The following is a 19368-nucleotide window of genomic DNA, read 5'->3' as shown; positions in this document are numbered from 1 at the left end:
GGAAGCTGTTGGGAGTAAAAACTTGGATTACATTCATTACAGCCTCAAAAGTGCCTCTGATTGTACACAAAAAAGATAAACAATTGTTTAAAAAAAATACAAACCAGATCATCACATTTAATAGTTTCAGAGAGAACGTTTTCATTGTTAAAATTACATTAATGACAAAGTAATCAAAATTATTGTATTCTCATATCTACAGCATGTTTCAGTCATATGGTGATATCAGTCTTCTGTTGATCAGATAAAGTCATTATGTTGATGTACGTGTCAAAAGAACATTAACAGAAAAACTCTAAAAAGTGAAGAAACAGTGGAAAACTTCTCCATCAGCCTGAACAACCTGCTCAACAAGTCACTCATTCACACACACACACACACTTCAACTGTCTCTGGTTGACATACAGTTGTATTCAGAATGGAATACTAGCATACATACTATATACTACATACTGTTCTTTTTTTAAATATGTGAAACAGTTTGTAATATTTCAATGCTAAACATTTAACCAGTGCTCTTCAGTCGTTTTTGACGGAAAAAAAAGGTTACTTTTTTTTTTTTTTTAGAACCATCGGAATGGTACGAAACTTGGTAAAGGTTTTGGCACTTGCTATGTGAAAAAAAAAAAAAAATCATGGACATGATTTGAAAAAGTTAATTGGTCCTGAAAAAATAGTCACACTTGTACTCCTCACGGTCAAAAATGGCCGCAATGGAATTGAATGAAAAACGAATTTCATCTAGTGGAAACGTTTGGTACTGCGGCCAAACAAAATCTTACTAAAAACTAATTTTTTGAGATATCAACCTCAAATTTGGAACACAACTTGTTCAGATTTATGGCTTTGATTTTCTTGGAGTTTTAGAGTAAAACATGTTTTGGAAAATATAGGGTGAATTCAGGTTTATTGGGACACATCTCAATGGCAAAATGTGTCCCTGAATTCACCCCTATATTTCATATAAAAATTTTGTGCATTTTTCATAACAATAAACTTAAATACATTTTTTTACATTCACTTTTTTAAAAACTTTCTTCACTTCAGAAATAATCTGCCAAGTGTCGCCTTTAAAAAGAGACCAAACTTATGTCTGTGCATTTAAGATTTATGACAGTTTAAGTTGGAAATTTCATTTTCAGGCCTATGTTTAAAATTGGATAAATTAAATACCATAAAATCCCCTAAAAATACAAAATATTAAATAAAAAACATCAAAATAAAATGTAGTATATTCATTTCAAGAATTTCAGTCATTTTTGAACGTGAGGAGCACCAGAGGGTTAAAACTGTACTTTGTTATATTTTTGTCAAGTTGAGCCAAGTTGCATGTTTAATTCAGCAAATGGCATCCAGTTATCATCTTGAAAATTAATGCATTTGTAATCTTATTTTATGTAATAATATATTTAATGTGAAAATCATGGCTCATATTATTTCAGTACTTCAATATTACTTAGTCGTACTGAAAATAGAAGGTCAAATTGAGCATTATGCATTATTCATATATGCACTGTGAACAATATACATACTGCAAAATTTCTGAACACACCTTCAGATTCAAAGCTGTTGCCAACTGTTTGATTATCACAGGTTGCTCCGTCTCCATGCCAACATAAACATGCATCATTAAGAAAAAAGATAAACAAATGCACATACAGTTAAAAGAAGACCAGACAAAAGTGGTTTGTACAATAAAATAATCAGTTATTCAAGATATCTGATCTAAACCACCTGAGCTAAATGGAGTTTTATATCAAAGACAAAATATATTTGGCCCCATCTCAAAGAAATCATATTTCATGTCTTCTGATAGTGTCAAACAGACATCTAGAAGCAAGATGAGCCTGTTTTTATTGTGAATGCACTCATTGTCTGGTCTCTGAAAGAATCAGCCATACTGAGACAGAGAAATGATCGATAATGTTGAGATGGAGGCCTGTTCCAGGGAAAACAACCTTTACAAGTGATATAAAGTAACCAAGTGCTTGATATAAATGAGTGAACATTAGTGTTATAAAAAAATAATGGATAGGAGTTAAAACACACACACACAAAGGACAATATTCTGGCCACATACTCACTGAGATTTAGAAGTGCCAAACACAAGCTGAACACATTTTTGTGGAAACTGTTCATAAAAGCCTGTAGACTGTTGCATTGAAGTGTATATGTAAATTGTTAATTGTGTATATATTTAATGAATTGCATATAGAATGGTTTGTAAAAACCATTTTTAGAGTATAGAAAGCAACAATTTACATAACTCTGAATTTTTAGTGTAAATGTTTTGTAAAGCAATTCTTAAAGTTATAGAAGAATGCTTGATCAATCACGAAACAAGCTGAACGAATGTGAGTAAATGTAAATGTGTAAATTCGTATACAACTTGTTGCTTTAAATTGAACGCTATGGAAGCTTGTTTCCACCACTAAATTAAAAAATAAAAAAGGTAATTGCGACTTTTTCAGAATTGCGAGTTTATATTTCAATTCTGACTTTATATCACACAATTCTGACTTTATAACTCGCAATTCTGACTTCATATCACGCAATTCCGACTTTATATCACCAATTCTGACTTTATATCACACAATTCTGACTTTATAACTCGCAATTCTGACTTCATATCACGCAATTCCGACTTTATATCACCAATTCTGACTTTATATCACACAATTCTGACTTTATAACTCGCAATTCCAACTTTATATCACGCAATTCCGACTTTATATCACACAATTCTGACTTTATATCATGCAATTCTGACTATATAACTCACAATTCTGACTTTATATCACAATTCTGACTTTGTCACACATTTTTGACTTTATATCATGCAATTCCGACTTTATATCACCAATTCTGACTTTATATCACGCAATTCCGACTTTATATCACGCAATTCTGACTTTATATCACACAATTCCGACTTTATATCACCAATTCTGACTATATAACTCACAATTCTGACTTTGTCACACATTTTTGACTTTATATCTCGCAATTTTGACTTTATATCACAAAATTCTGACTTTATAACCAGCAATTCTGAGGAAAAAAGTCAGAATTGTGAGATAAAAAGTTGAAATTACCTTTCTTATTTTTTAATTTCATGGCGGAAACAAGCTTCCATAGAATGCAACAATTTACATAATCCCAAATTTCTGTAAATATGAGAACTGCCTCATTAAAGAAACAGGCAGAACAATTTTTGTGAAAATCGTTCATAAAACCATTCTTACTTAAATTACTGTATTCAATTTAATGCAACAATTTACATCATTCTGAATTTTTGTGTAAAACCTTTCAATTAAATTTAAAGAGAAATGGTTTTACAAACTATGAATGACTAGTTGAACGAATTTCTTAGTTAAATTGTTCATAAAACTACATTGTGTAAATTGTTGAGTTCAGATTTTTTTTGCACATGGTTCATCTTGTGTTGCACCTCTGAAGAGGAGTGACATCTGTATTCAGAGTGTACGTGGCCACTGTATAGATCTGACTGATCCAAAGTCATGACACTGGATTAAATGCAATATAATACACATTTCTAAACGTCTCCATTTTCCATTTCTTGTTTGAACATCAAAAGTGAAGGTCTCGTTAAGGTTTAAAAAAGAGTCGTTTGACTGAACAGTTCTGTTTGATCTAACAGTGTTAGTGTTGTTTGATGTATTGCTGGTTTTCAATCTTATGCCAGATGCCATGGCTGAAGTCAGAGGTCATTTGAGTCATTTTGAGCTATATGCACTGTAATGTAAAGGTAATAAATGTTCGAACATCAGTCCAGAGGTTGTGGGTCGGCTACAGGCATGGTGTGCAGAACCTCGTCCAAGAGCTGAAGAGCCCGGTGTAAATGAATTTCTATCCAGCACGGAGTCTCCTTGATGCTCTGACGAGGGTAATCGGGACCCCAGCCCTTCACGAAACTCATGCGCAGAATGCAGAGACGTCGCAGGTCGTCCACACCAATGCCTGCCGCAGCAGACAGACCTGAGGATAGGCAGACGGGATCATTATTAAACCCAGGAAACGCTGTCAGAGTCAATTATCAAACACTGTCATTTAAAATAAATAAATAAATAAATAAATAAAATTAAAGTAAAATTTTTAAAAACTAGAACCGTTAGGCTAATGGAATGTCATGAAAATTATTTTTCCAGTATTTTTTAATGCAGAAAAAGTTCTGACTAAGTTCTCATAATAAGATTTCATGGATTATTCCACAAATTACAATCTTTCAGTTACCAGCCCAGATCGCCACAAGCAGCTCTGTGATTGGGCGTCATTAATAATGGCAGAAAACTGATGTAATATGGATCTATAAATGAAAGACTCACTGATAGCAGGGGCGATGCCCCCCACAGAACCCGGGCCCGGGATGTTTCCAGCCACCGCAGCCGCCTGCGCAGCCGCCGCAGCCTGAGCCGTAGCCGCCTGCTGCTGCATCTGCCGGTGACACTGGCGCAAATCAAACACCTGCAGACACAAGACCGAAACATCAAACCAGAGCAACTTCACGGCTTTGATATTCATTCAGTAGTGGGTGAAGATGACGCAACGGAAGCAGCGGAGACATATGTAGAATTGTTCTTCCGTACGTTTTGTGTTAGTTAAAGCCATGTACAGGACATGACATCAAATATGATGCAAACTTGTTACACTGTACTGAAACGACACAAATACTACGAAAAAACATGTTTACATTTTTTTAATGTGGTGCATGGGTGGCATAAAAGAATTTACACAAATTAATTTTATTAGTTGCATTTAGTGTCCTTATTCTTCTTGGGCCAGATAAAAATGTATGATTGTAAACATAAATATAATACAATTTAATAATTATTTAATATTACTTCATATTATAAATATTCTGATAATAAACCAATAATATGACTTCATATTATTTAATTCTATTACTATTCTGAGAGTAAACATACATAATTATTTAATTTTACTATTTAATGTTAGAAATATTCTGATAGTAAACATAAATATGATTGAATATTATTTGTTATTCAATATTAGTAACAGTACACAAATACTATGACTTAATATTATTATGTAATATTATTAATATTCTGATAGAAAACAAATAATGATTTATTATTGTTCATATATTCTGATAGTAAACATAAATAATGATTTCATTTTATTGTTTAATATTATAAATATTCTGATAGTAAACATAAATATGATCTAATATTATTTGCTATTTAATATTACTAATATTTTTTTAATAAGTAATATGATTAAATCATTTCTTTATATATTTAAAAATATGTCACCTTAAATAGCTTAAATGTTGTTGTTTTTTAGTAGACTAAGTCCCTTTCGAGGAAAATCTGTTCACTCAGTGGCCATATTTGAAACGCATTTTGGGCATCCAAGACCAAGTCCTATCTATTTGAATGGGGGAATCCCAAAAACTGCTTGGCGAACTAACAATTAAATAACATATTTCAAATTCGCAACAAAATCGGACATGAACGGTCCCATAAATGGTGTTTCTTATGCTCAAATAGGCCAGCCCAGCCAATGCGCATATGCAGTCATAAGTTCGCACCTCAGAACAATGACAGTTTACATTTCAACCTTTACCAATCAGCGAGTGTGGCTAAGTGGCTAAGTGACTGGAGTTTGCCTACTTTAAATCAAGAGTAGTGTATACCATAGCATATACCATAGTATTCCCATGCTACTTTAAATGTATACCAGCATATTACCATGCTGCTATGTCAAGAACATAATTTTGTTTATTCGTGAAGACTTCAGTATACTGTAAATAACAGGTGGAGTGGGTGGTAGCGGTTGTGTTACCTTGATGTAGGCACTGGGGTAAATTTTGTGGACGGCGTCACCCGGAGCTCGTCCAGCCTCACGGTCCAGATAATAACTCTGGACAAACACAGCGTGGTCACTAAGGCAGCGCACCCACACGTCGCCCTCTCCTTTACACTCCAGCTGAACACCTTTACCGATATGAAGCCTGGAGGAGACAAGAACAGAGAGAGATTCACTTATTTGCAGTTAAGAGGGGAGAATTATGGGTAGATCTGAAGGAGAGTAACAAATAAATCAGAGCTGCAGAACTGGTTCATGTTGTACCATCCTAACTAGGACTTTCAAAGTGCAAGTTTTTGAAAACGATACACTTATCTTCTCTGTGTAAACTACATAAATGCAAATTAGTGAAAACGGTGACATCATGCGCATGCATATTATGTGTTCAGTCTATAAGCGAGTATTGTTTCTTTACAAAGTGACATCAACATCTACTGGCCTGGCAGCAGAATACAGCGCTTTTAGTTGTTTTCGCCGTTCCGTGTGAACGGGGATCGTTTTGACAATGTTGTCGTCTGTACTCGAAAAACGCAAAGGAAAAACGTGTATACATACCCAAATTCTTTACTTTAATCAAATTTATTTTGTTAGTTAGTCAGTTAAAATCCCTGCACTAGTGATCCAATTAACTAATGGATGTCAATCAATACCTGGCTCTCTCGATGGCCTCGGTGCGATGTACGTTACTCAGCTGGCCGAGACAGAAGCGATCTCCACCTGAAGGGTCCACATAACCGTCCACCGTTACAACGGGACAGTTGGAGGGCACCTTAAACGTCTCGCCCACCTGAATGTCCATCTCAAAGTACGCAATCGAGCACCAGTAATCTGGAGCTGAGAGAAAGACAAAGAGAAACAGCACAGTTACAAATCAATGAGTATAATATGAGTTCTGAAATATGTAGGTATCATATTTAATTAAAATACTATAAATGTTAAACCATGGCTGCATAATATTTTGATTACTTCACTGAAGATGGGAAAGTAAACACATTGCTGTATGTAAGAAGACATTACGGTAGTTGCTGTAGCTCAACTAGAGATCAGTGGCACTAGCGATGACAAGGTGATGATGTACTGGGAAAATGAACTCCTCCTCCTCTGTACTGCAAGGGGTTGTGGGTAATATTAGCCCAAAAAGCATCTAAGGATAGACACTTTTTATCCATACATACTACATGTATAAATTTCACAAGGAATAATGTATAATCCAGGCATCTTTGTCATATTACAATCTGTTGTTGATCTGTAGTATTATTTATATACTATTATAGTTTTTATTAACATTTGAATTAGCTTATATATTTACAGTTTTCATTTAAATTTTTAGTCATTTTTTAATTTGCTTTTGTCATTTCTATTAGTTTTTCATTTTTAGAATATTACTATTTAAGTTTTTCTTCATTTAAGTTTTAGTTATAGTTCAGTTGCATTTAATTTATCTATTATTAGAACTTATTTCCAGTAATTTTACTGTTAAACTAAAATTAGAAATGTTGCCTTGCAATAAGTTTTTCATCTAATATTTCTATTTTATTTTATTTAATCTTTATTCTAATTAAAATAAATGTTTTCAATAGTTATTTTAAGTTAACAATAACAACCCTGACTGGGACAGACTAATTCTTTATCTTACATACAATACAGTTTCTATAGTTTGTGAATCGGAAAGCAGCCTGTTTTATTCCTCACCTGGATGTGTGGATATAGGCGGCTGGAACGCCAGCTCATTGTGGACAGACCCTGAGAAAGACAGAAAGAGAGAAACATTTAGGGTGCTTCACACTGGCAGTTTAGTTCGAAACAGGGCACGGTTTGCATGAAAAATTGGTCATGTGAAAGCTGTCATGCGGACCCGGGAGCGCACCGGGGTACCGAACCCTGTATTCGGTTGCACTGGAACTGTGGAGCGATTTGTGTGAATGTGAAAGTGTGAATGTGAAAGCAACTCAGGTTGTGTCCGAAATCACCCCCTGTACCCTTAAATAGGGCACTATTTGAGGGGACAGCCATTTGTAGTATTTTTAATTTAAAACCAGAGTTATAGAGTGCACTCATTCAATCCCATAATGCACCGCAGTAACAAATTTAAAAACTGATGTACACTCAGCGGCTAGAGAATACCCATAATGCACTGGGAGGGTCATGCCGAATGAATGAGGTCATGCTGAATCATCCATCCATCCATTTTCCAAACCGCTGGTCCAATGTGGGTACATCATAATATCATACAAGTATAAATTCCTTTTTAATTGATTATTAAATTGTTTAATTAAGGTTTATACATGCTAGTTTCCATGACAGAGTTACACGTGACGTAGGAGGAAGTATCATGGTAGGGCGAAAAACTCCATCTCATTTTCTCCTCAAACTTCAAAATCGTCCGACATCGTTGTTTTACCTTTTTTGTAAAGGCTGTTTGACTTAGTCTTTGCACGTTTGCTTTGTAAACACTGGATCGGTACTTCTGCCTTCCGTGGCGCATCGCAGAGCAGTGCAAGACGAGCATTTGAGGTTAAAAAGTACATCTTTTTTTTTGTTAGGAAATGACCGATCGTTTCACTAGATAAGACCCTTATTCCTTGTCTGGGATCATGTAGAGCCCTTTGAAGCTGCACTGAAACTGACATTTGAACCCCAGTGAAGTCCACTATATGGAGAAAAATCCTGGAATGTTTTCCTCAAAGACCTTCTTTTCTTTTTGACTGAAGAAAGAAAGACAAACATCTTGGATGACATGGGGATGAGTAAATTATCATGAAATTTGAATTCTGATGTGAACTAATCCTTTAATGAGAGCAAAACAGACAGTGATGGTAGTTGGTGGTGGTTCTAGTCACTCACAATACTGGCCCGTGTGAGGCAGAGGAGGGTGGTGCTGCAGGTGGCCGTTCTGATGGGGGATGCTGGGGGGGAAACTACTTCCTCTGGGCCATGAGCTGGGGGCATCTAATGGAGGAAAACACACGGACATCAGTCAGTCATAAAACAATATCTTTACACATTGCATTTATCTATGCTTTGTTACTGTTATCACTTTTTTTTGTGCTTAAAACCAATAAACAAACCCGGGAGAAAAATAAAAAAACTATATCATCTACACCAGATCATCATCTTCTCACAATACATGCAAAATTATTGCATGCAAGGTTCTATTTTGCACATATAAACAAAATTTTGAGGAAAGTCTGACTTTAGGCTAACCATCCAATGTGTTTTCTCTGAGGAGTCAAGAGAGGCAGAGCCTCCTCAACAAATCTGGTCAAGAAAAGAAATCAAAAGTACTACAATACAACAAATATGATGAAATATGAGATCAAAGTGAGCATATAAATAACTGATTTTCTAAAGCACAACTGTTTTCAGCATTGATAATAATCAGAAATGTTTCTTGGAACAGTAAATCAGCATATTAGAATGATTTCTGAAGGATTATGTGACACTGAAGACTGGAGTAATGATGCTCAAAATTCAGCTTTGATCACAGGAATAAATGACATTTTACAACATATTCAGATTGAAAACAGTTCTTTTAATTTGTAATAATATTTCACATTATTACTGTTTTTACTGTATTTTTTATTAAATAAATTAGCCTTGATGAGCATAAGAGACTTCTTTCACAAAAAAAAAAAAAAAAAAAAAAAAAAAAAATTGTAATGTTTCCAAACTTAATGAATAATGAAATAATGACTTACTGGTTGGAACGGCAGCCATACTGGTGAATGCAGAAGTGGAGGCGGAGCTTGCGGAGTCAGCTGGAGGCAGGAGGGCGGGGCTGTTGAAAGTGTCAGGCGGAGCAGAGGAAGTGGCAGTATGTTGGATGGTTTGAATACTATGACCTCCATCAGCAGATGAATGTGACGGCTGACCCTCGAACTCATCCTTCACCATGAGCTCTCCACTCGGACCTACACATAAATGTGAAAAATGACTTATTCACTAATCCACAATATACAGTATATTTGATCATTATCCCAAAATAAATACGGTTAGGAAACAAACTGTACATTATCCTGCTTATTTCTCAACTACTTAGCAAATGAAATAATAAATGGACATGAAATAATTATTTGAGTTCAAATTATTTAACTATGCCAGAAGAAATGTGTGAAGTGATATATACGAGAGAGACCCCAGAAGTTAATATTGAGTTATATTTCAGACACAATATTTTCTGTATCTGCTAAATTTCACCAACGATATTACCTGTAAAGCCAGAACAGAACTGTTGTGCGTCTCTAAGCAACACAGCTATTTTGTTTCTGAATGAATCCACATTTTGAGTTAATCAATCGGGTGAACCAATGATTCAATGGCTCCCACACAGCAGGAGACTCCTAGGCGGATCCGCATTCAAGTCGCCAAACCCGCGTGACTGTCACATTCGTTTTGGTGCCGCCCAGAGGATCAGCTCCGCCTCCGGGCAGCGCCGTAAATTCTACTGTCAATCAGCGGATCCTGAGCGGACCCATGTCAGATCCGTGGACGTGCACGTGCCTTTACTGTAACGGTTGTATCAATTTGCGGGTCCCAAACGGACCTGCCGCGGAGGTAAGGTTTTAATCGCGGATGCGGAATGGATGCCTTCGTTGCAGATCCGTCACTGCGCGCAAGTGGACGCCGATACGGGTCCGTTTGCGGATACGTTCCGGAAGCCACGATACCTCCGCGGCCGATCCGCCGCGGAATACTTTTGCTGTGTGGGATCATTCATGAAGAATGCTTTTATTTTTAATATTTGTCATGTTTGTGTGCTGCTGCGCGTGTGTGTAATAAGCAGAATGTAGCGTGTTGTGCACCCGTCTATAGGTGCATATTACTAACGCACCCTTTAAATAACAATAAAATACTGCACTACATTGACTTTAGAGCAGGTTTTTGTTGGTCAATGGTGTAGTCGTTTTCAATTGCCTCAAAATAGCAACACGCCAACAATGCACCTGAACACACCTCGTTTTCAGACCAGTATGCCCACGGGCGAACAGATGGGCGCGAGTGCATTTGCTATTTAAACAACGTGGTGCTGGATGTGAAAGTGATAACTGCGTCGGGCTGAAACTAGCAAAAAAATGGCGTTGCATTACCCCGGGTGTATGATAGGGCCCTATGACTCATTTAGACATTTACCGCCACCTACTGGCAGTTTTAGATTCTTATTGAGAGTATTAGTTCATTAAAAAAAATTTGAAAATTCTGTTTATTTAGCCTACATTTACTCACCCTACATTTACTCACCCTAGGGTCATTTCAAACCTGTATGACTTTCTTTCTTTTGCGTAACAAAAAAAGATATTTTGAAGAATGTTGATAGACAAACTGTTTTGATCTGTAAATATATCTAAATACCAATTCAGATGCAGCTTCTGAGAGAGAGAGAAAAAAATCACAGCCTAAAAGATTATGTATAATAAATTCTATGTTGAATCAAATAAAATATTTCTTTCTAAAGCTACTTTTTGTAATGTCTATTTGTTGCTTTTCTCATTTAACACAATAATGACTTTAAATGATCTTTTGGGGGTAATTTCTCAGCCAAATTTAATGTGCAATTAATTAAATTAATCGGCACATCATTTAATTAATTAGATTAAAATTTTTAATCGCTTCAAAACCTTAATTTTATTATATTATTATCAATGTTGAAAACAGTTTTTGCTGTTTTTTTCTCTCTTTTTTTTGCAGTTTTTGACAATATTTTTGTGGAAACCATTTCTTTCAGGATTCTTTGATTAATAGAAAGTTCAAAAGAACAGCATTTAATTGAAACAATATTTTTTGTAACATTATAAATGTCTTTCATTTCTCCTTTTTGAATAAAAGTATTGATTTCTCTCTCTCTCTCTCAAAAAAAAAAAACCTTCCTGACCTTAAGCTTTTGAATGGTAGTGTATTTGACAAATTGGTTGTTTGGGTTAATCACACAATTAAAGTGCACCCTTACCTGGGCCGCCCAGAGTCAGGACAGAGAGATCTGAAAATGGAAAGACAGAAAGAGACCATATATATAAGAATTATTCAAAATAATAAGAATATGACATGAACATAAGCACTTGCAATAAACTTTTACCATGACAAAGTTTCAAATCACAGCAAGACAACAGAAAACAATTCACCGATGCTCGGAGACACGACCCTCTCATAGTGATATGGGTTCACACACACACTGTCGCATTTCAGGTCAAAGGCAAACTGGCAGTATTTCACATGTTTCAGCTCGTTCTTGTGCAGGTCCGGCCATCGCCACAGCCGTGCGTATATGACATGAGGAAATCCTTTACGACCAGCCACCTGAGAAACAAATAATCACAGTCACAGAAGATAAGATAAAGGACAGAGTTTCATACTAGTAACTTCCTTTTTTAACATCCAAGATAAACTTAAGACAGTAAATGTCAATTATTCTAGAGAAACAGACCTGCAGTCTACCGTCTAGGGTGCGCTGTATAGTCACACATTTACTGGGATGAGCTCCGTTCGTAGTGATGGCAGTGATCAGTGAGTCTAACTCATCTTTCTTCTCTTTCAGCTTCTTCACCAAACTTTCTATGGCTCGTTTGGCGAAAGACTCGCTCTCTCCTCCCTGTCGATGGCACATGAGACTGTGGACGATGCTCAAACAGGCATCATTACTGGTGGGTGTGCTGGAGATGGACATGTTGCTGGAATACACTCAACCACATGCGAGAACGAACAAATCAACGTCCTTCAAACCTCTCGAGCTTCTGACTTTACACCTTGATGCTGAGACGTGATCCACACCGGCCTAAAAAACACAGAGAAACTGTAAGCACAACATAGTCACCATGAAACAAAAACCGACAATTTGTATTTTTTTTTTTAATTGCAGTTTGATCATAAATGATTTATCCATGCACAGCAGCATTTTTTCTAATTCATGTATTTTCATTTAATGAAAATAACTTTCCCTTCCTCTTGCTGTGTCAACCTGTCACTCACATGAAATCGCAGCAATAGTAAACGTCAACGATCCAATCAATTTCCAATAGACAAATTCAAGTCCCGCCCTCTTTTTTCACTTTGATATATACGTCACACAATAGGGAAGAAAATAAGATTGCAACCTCCGTTTCATGCTGACTTTAATATACATTATTTTTGCACTGTGCTATATAAAACAAACATTATTTGTCATACCTATAAAGCACATTACACTTAATATATATATATATATATATACGCACAACATACAAAAATTACAGAAAGACAGATAGATTGATTTTCAAGAAAAGTGAAACGTGAAGTAATTTAATTAACATACCACATAATTAGGACTGACTCTATAAATTGATTTACACAAAATTCTGTTTATATTTACACGGAAATAATGATTAATCAGTTGAATTAACATTTTATTTTTTTTCCTGGCAAACACAGCAATGAACTCATACTCATCTATTAATAAATTATAAACTCATCAAAAGCACATCATTACACTTAATTACTATAACAGTCAAATATGTGAACGTGAATAATAATAAATCACAGTTCACTCTGACAATACAACTGATCTCACTATGAAGCTAACGAGCTAACTAGCTAACAGATACTCCTTAAATATGCGGGGAATGGGCAAACAAAGTGTCTACGCGACTGCTATGGTAAAATAGTAGGTAGAGATTAAAAATAAAATGAGAAAATACCAACAGAAACACTTACGATTCATGGAGCAAAGGCAGGGACATTGTCTCTACGTAAGCGCTGTAATGTCATCGCTCGAGTGACGCCGCGGTGAGCGTAAATATGGCCCCGCCCACACAGATGCTCTTCTTGCTTCATGACTGAAAACTACTAACGTTAGTGTAAAACTGCTGGAGAATAAGTTAAAAGGCCAGTCACAGGCTTAATATGTTATATACTAGGACGATACTTAATCTTACTTACAGCGCCAAGTTCTCAATAGTATACAATCCTACTACTTTCTGCTGTACGTGTAGTATACTGTACACAGTATGCAAATTATCTGTATGCACAGAACTCCTGGAAAACCTTTGTACACTGCAGGGAAATAACGCAACGCATTTGACTATTTCCATTTTGATGAATGAGTTTGAAGCAATATCTGCAGCAGTTTTCACAAGAATCTTCCCTTAGTTTTTGATCTAAGTAATGTGCAGCATACAACTGTTTAAAGCTGCTGTTATATAGCCTACTGCATACTCAAATAATTTTAAAACAGTATGTAGTATACGGTATATACTGTACTGTGCTATAAGCACTATACTGGTGCTGTGAACATAATTTAAGACTTTGGCACTCCTGGACTAGGATTTCTTTTAGTCTGTGGTCCTAAAACGTCTTTAAAACCTGTATGATAGATAGGCATAATCAATCATACTCCTGGAAGTCCATCTTTCTGTATAAAATATTGTAATTTCTGCAGCAGTATCAGCACCAAATGAAACTGAAAATCTGTTTGTGTGCCTCAACTGGGTCAGACATGACATGGATCAAGATACAGTGTGAATATAGAGCAGAACAACCTATTTAAAAGACAGGGGAGGGTTTGAAACTTCATTAAAAAGAGTAATTGTTTATGCAATTTTCTGTGGTGCAGCTAATGAAATTGTTCATCCTGTCAGGCATGACATACAACATACATAATACATAATAGTATGTAGTGTTATATTATAATAGTATTAATAGAAATAATATATACACACATACATATTTTTTAATCAGAATAAGAATAATTCGCAGTATAAGAGAATCTAAGTTTGCATTAATTTTGTAGGCTTTTATGGCCCATTTATGATAAGAATATGGATCTCATACTCGGAGAGGGGAAAAAATAATTCAGAGGCCGAAATGGATAAAAAATATGCAATTTAGTGCAAATGATGTTATTTATAAGGCCAAAAAGTAAGATGAGATTCTGATAGCTTTTAATGCAAATCAATGAGGTCTTTATATCAGTATAGCAGATAAATAAAATGTACAAATATCAGTTGTCACTCAATATCTTCCAATAATGTCTTAAGATGATATTTAAATGCTTAGTTTTATGATCAAAGCTCTGTAGTTTTATTGTGGGCGAAAAACATATAATGCAATGAATAAAATGATGATTTAGAGATGAACAAATAAACGTTCCTCAAAGGCCTGATGGATCATATTTGATACTTGCATTTAATCATGACTTTTCTAATTAATGATATATGGATAATCAAGTAAACCTAAGTTGCTTTAGTAAAGTAAATGTTCATCTTGAAATATTACTAACAATATAAAATTTATTTTTAAGTTTACTTTATAAAAAAAAAAAATCAGTAAAGGTTTCACAGCAAAAAGACACGTGAACCGCGAGCTGAAGGGAGACGTTTTTACAATGACACTAAAAGGCCTTTTACTTGCTAAAAAAGTATATCAACCAGACGACAGAAGACATGTAGTGAATTGGTTTTGATATTAGTAGGCTTTATAGGGTTAATATCATCATCATCATACCCACAGAACACTGAAACAGTTCATTATAATAAATCAGGTCAAACATGACGCATCAAGGTCCAGCAGTCTCTGTTTTTGAAAATACAATGATTAACAATGATTAAACATGTTCAAATCTCACCTGCTCATGGATGTCCAAAAGAGTCTACAACCATTTCACCACGCATGTACTCATGCATTCATGAATTCACCTCTGACTAAATAACAGTGGTTAAAATGACAGACTTTATTAAAACATTTCCTTGCATTAAAATATAATCATCAAAAATTGTATCCATACACAAGTCTTGCAGGAACTACAGCGTCAAATTCTTTTTGAGTGCAATAGGCAGCGTGAGAAAGTCTTCTGCGAGAATGACCTCTGTCCTTGACCCCTGCAGCATGAGCTCAGCTTGTCTCTTAAGCTCTGTCACGTCGTCTTCGCCGTCTCGCCGCAGTGTTTCGGGTTTGTAGCGTTGACTGAAGTGGTGCAGAACCAGCGTGTGCGCCCGACAGGCGAGTGCCACCGCAGCAGCCATGCTGGGAGTGCTGTGCCCATGTTCCACTGCCTTCTCATGCTGCCCGTCCTCCAGCGTGGCCTCGTGCACCAGCACGTCCGCCCCCTGACACGCCCTTTTAAACCCCTCCCCCAGTGCCGCGCTGCAGTCCCCAAAAACACACACCTTACGGCCCTTCAGTGCTGGTTCCAGCACCTCGCTGGCGGTCAACACACGTCCACTATCTAGTGTCACAGACTCTCCATTCTTCAGACGCCCGTATAGAGGTCCCGGTTTCAAACCTACAAAAAGCAAAAGATAATAAGAAATAATTTTACAGTTCAATCAATGTAGTAAAATACTTAAAGGGATAGTTCACCCAAAAATAAAAATTATCCCAAGCTTTACTCACCCTCAAGCCATCCTAGATGTATATGACTATCTTCTTTCAGACAAACTTTTGCACTTTTTTGGGCTTCTCGCCCCCCATTCACTACCATTATAAAAATTGGAAGAGCCATGATATTTTTAAATATATCTCCGATTGTATTTATCTGAAAGCAGATAATCATATACACCTAGGATGGCTTGAGGGTGAGTAAATCATGGGGTAATTTTCATTTTTGGGTGAACTATCCCTTTAACTACTGACATTATATTTTTACTGTATAGCCAGATGTACTATATAGCAAATCTCAACTGCTTGATTGTTATATCATCAAAAAATGTAAACTATATTATCGCACAGCAATATATTAAAAGTTGGATATATAGTACATCCTACTACCTGCATAAATAAAGCAGCACACTCTTGTAAAACAATATATACTATACAGCAAATCTCAGATGCATGATTGTTAATATTGTTTCAAAATCTTAACAGCTCTCTATATAAAGTAGGATAAATATTATATCCAACTTAATATGCATACATACAGTATACTCATGTAAGGTTTTCTATACTAGAGCAAATCTGAACTGCTTGACTTTTATTTTGTTGCATTTTCATCGCAAATGTAACTATATTATCGCCAGCTCTATATATGAAGTTGTATATGTAAGTATGTCCAACATTATCCAGATACATAAAGTATACTTGAGTAGGGCGATATAGTATATAACTGCTCGATTGCTTGTATGTATCGTTGCAAAAAGCAGATTATAGTATATTAACACCCATCTCTGACTTGCTAAATGCGACGCTAAAGGCTCCAATATCCGCGAAGTTCATTTTCATTCTTCGTTTAGGGGTAAAAAGAAGTTGGAAATACCTTTGCAGCGGTATACTGAGCACTGTTGAGCGGACTCTTAAACACCTCTGATTGGACATTGTGTTCACGTGCTCAACAGATATGTCTGTGATTGGCTACAATGATCAACGCTTCAAAAACATGTTGTTCACACAGTGCTTACACAGATACACATGGAAGTGTTTGAAAGCAGGCATTTATCAGCAGATCTCCAATATATCCGCTGATAGATTTAGATTATTAAAATTAAAATATACTAGATTTGTGATGTTGATAACTGTGGGTCATCACAGTGCATGAAAAGGGTCCAGTCTAGTAAAAAAAAAAAAGAAGGATTTTTTACACTTAACGAGTTACCTAGTTCTTTCAACAGGTCTGTGTTTAACCGTCCTGGACGTTCTCTTTCCTCCACCGAGAAGCCAAATGATGGGACTCTGTGGTACAGCTTAAATGCTTTAACCACAAACTGTTTGTCATCAATGAGGTCATAGCAGTCTGTGTCCGGGTCCAGGCATATGGTTCTGCCGGGCCGCTCCTGTGGGTGAAGAGTATCGCTGCTGGAGGTCTGCACAGGACTGAGACGCCCCTCAGCAGGACACTGGTCATCTGATGGCTCCAGTTCATGCACAGCATATGGGAAGAGCAGCTGGGAGCCGGACAGCTCTAACGCCACACGGACAAAGTGTCTTAACCCCCGCGGGCCGTAAATGTCCACGCAGGGAGGAGGCTGATCCGGCTGGGGGTTTGAGTTCAGACTGATGGTGCACAGTAAACCAGGAAGACCAAAGAGATGATCACCATGGAGGTGAGATATGAACACTTTGGTGATTTTGCCTGGGGAAATAAATAAATAAATTTCATACTGTACTGCAGTGAATAGAAGGCTATAATACAATATTTGCATTATACCAGCAAAATCATTAAAAAAAAAAAAAAAAAAACATTTACAAATTAGTAAAAAGTATTTCATATCAGCATAAATTAAAATCTCAAGCTTGGTGGTTCTACAGGGGCCTATTAGCATAAAATAATTTCTTAATTCTTTCTGTTGATTTTCAAAACCGTATTTTTAACAGATTTATGAGATTCACACAGGATGAGGACGAACATACATGATGCAACATGTCAATATAAAGGTAAACACGCAAAAAATACGCAGACGTGCAAATGAATGAGTGACTGACTTGCTTTGAGCGGACTCCTCATTAACTGAGTCTGTGTTCCTTCTCCACAGTCAAACAGCCAATTTTCCCCTTCAGTCCGTAACACGAGCGCAGACGCGCCGCGATTGGGAGACGGATATGCTGATCCGGTCCCGAGAAACGTAATGTCCATGGACATTCTGCTGTTTTGTGCACATTTGACGTAAAAATAAAGTTAACACTGTTAAAATAAACCTCCAACGTCCTCCTACAAGCAGCTGAGCCACAACTGAACATGTGCTCAATCAACATCCGGGTTATGAACTTATTTGCATACTGCATACTGCATACTGCACACTATACTATGCTTTTGTAAATCATAATAATGACATGAAAAGACGAAATTATGACATACCAAGTCAAATTTATGAGATGAAAAATCGAAGTTATGACATACTAAATCGAAATGTCAAAAAATGCAAGTAGGAAGTCATAATTTCGATTTTTTTAATCTCATAATTATGATTTAGTAAATATATGATTAGTCTGACTTAGTATGTACTGTCATAATTATTCATTTTTATGTCACAATTTCGCTTTTTATGTCATAATTATTAAATAAAAAGTCAAAATTACGACTAGATGGGCTTCCATATAAACTTTATATATTTGCATTTTTATTCCACTTTTGTGTAACATTGTCTTCTGGTTTGGAAGTAAGTTCCATCTAATAATAAACCAAAAAGAAGATGTTTAAAATATTTGTTGGGATGTTAGATCCCGGAATACTGCTTCCCAGAAATAAATCATTTCCCAACTTTGACGTTTTTTTGTTTGTTTTTTGTTTTTTGGTAGAATTGTCTTAGACTCCAAATAATTATTCAAGAAAAAGATGTTACAAATTGTGACTGATATTATTCTGGGTCTCGTCAAGTTCTTTATGGGATAAAGTACATTAAAGAGGCTCATTTTCGGGGTTGGTATTCACCGTTCACAGTATGCATACTATATACTACTTCCACATGAAACAGTTACACTAGAGGTCAGCATAACATCACATACTAATCTAATAATTTAGTAATTTAGTCAGAGCAAGGCATCTCTTATTATTATTAATAATATATATAATGTATTTCATATATATATTAATTTTAATCTGTAAAAAGATAATACTTTAATCCG

At 35.9% G+C, this 19368-nt stretch overlaps 2 protein-coding genes across 2 annotated transcripts; both read right to left on the bottom strand.

Moving 5' to 3' along the window:
- Positions 1 to 97: 97 nt before the first annotated feature.
- Positions 98 to 13679, bottom strand: smad4b (SMAD family member 4b). The gene is made up of 11 exons (XM_051892758.1): positions 13531 to 13679; positions 12269 to 12616; positions 11967 to 12141; positions 11795 to 11824; positions 9549 to 9761; positions 8695 to 8799; positions 7543 to 7593; positions 6501 to 6684; positions 5827 to 5995; positions 4347 to 4485; positions 98 to 3999 (listed from the first exon to the last, which is right to left on the bottom strand). Exons 2-11 carry the CDS (start codon positions 12506 to 12508, stop codon positions 3788 to 3790), a joined length of 1518 nt encoding a protein of 505 aa, XP_051748718.1. The 5' UTR covers positions 12509 to 12616; positions 13531 to 13679; the 3' UTR covers positions 98 to 3787.
- Positions 13680 to 15267: 1588 nt separating this feature from the next.
- elac1 (elaC ribonuclease Z 1) lies at positions 15268 to 18499 on the bottom strand. Its single transcript, XM_051892762.1, has 3 exons — positions 18229 to 18499; positions 17402 to 17878; positions 15268 to 16096 (listed from the first exon to the last, which is right to left on the bottom strand). Exons 1-3 carry the CDS (start codon positions 18383 to 18385, stop codon positions 15615 to 15617), a joined length of 1116 nt encoding a protein of 371 aa, XP_051748722.1. The 5' UTR covers positions 18386 to 18499; the 3' UTR covers positions 15268 to 15614.
- Between the last annotated feature and the right edge of the window lie 869 nt (positions 18500 to 19368).

The sequence above is a fragment of the Ctenopharyngodon idella genome, chromosome 5, assembly GCF_019924925.1.
Source record: "Ctenopharyngodon idella isolate HZGC_01 chromosome 5, HZGC01, whole genome shotgun sequence".
Lineage (NCBI taxonomy): Eukaryota > Metazoa > Chordata > Actinopteri > Cypriniformes > Xenocyprididae > Ctenopharyngodon > Ctenopharyngodon idella.
This window is presented reverse-complemented; position numbering and strand designations above follow the sequence as displayed.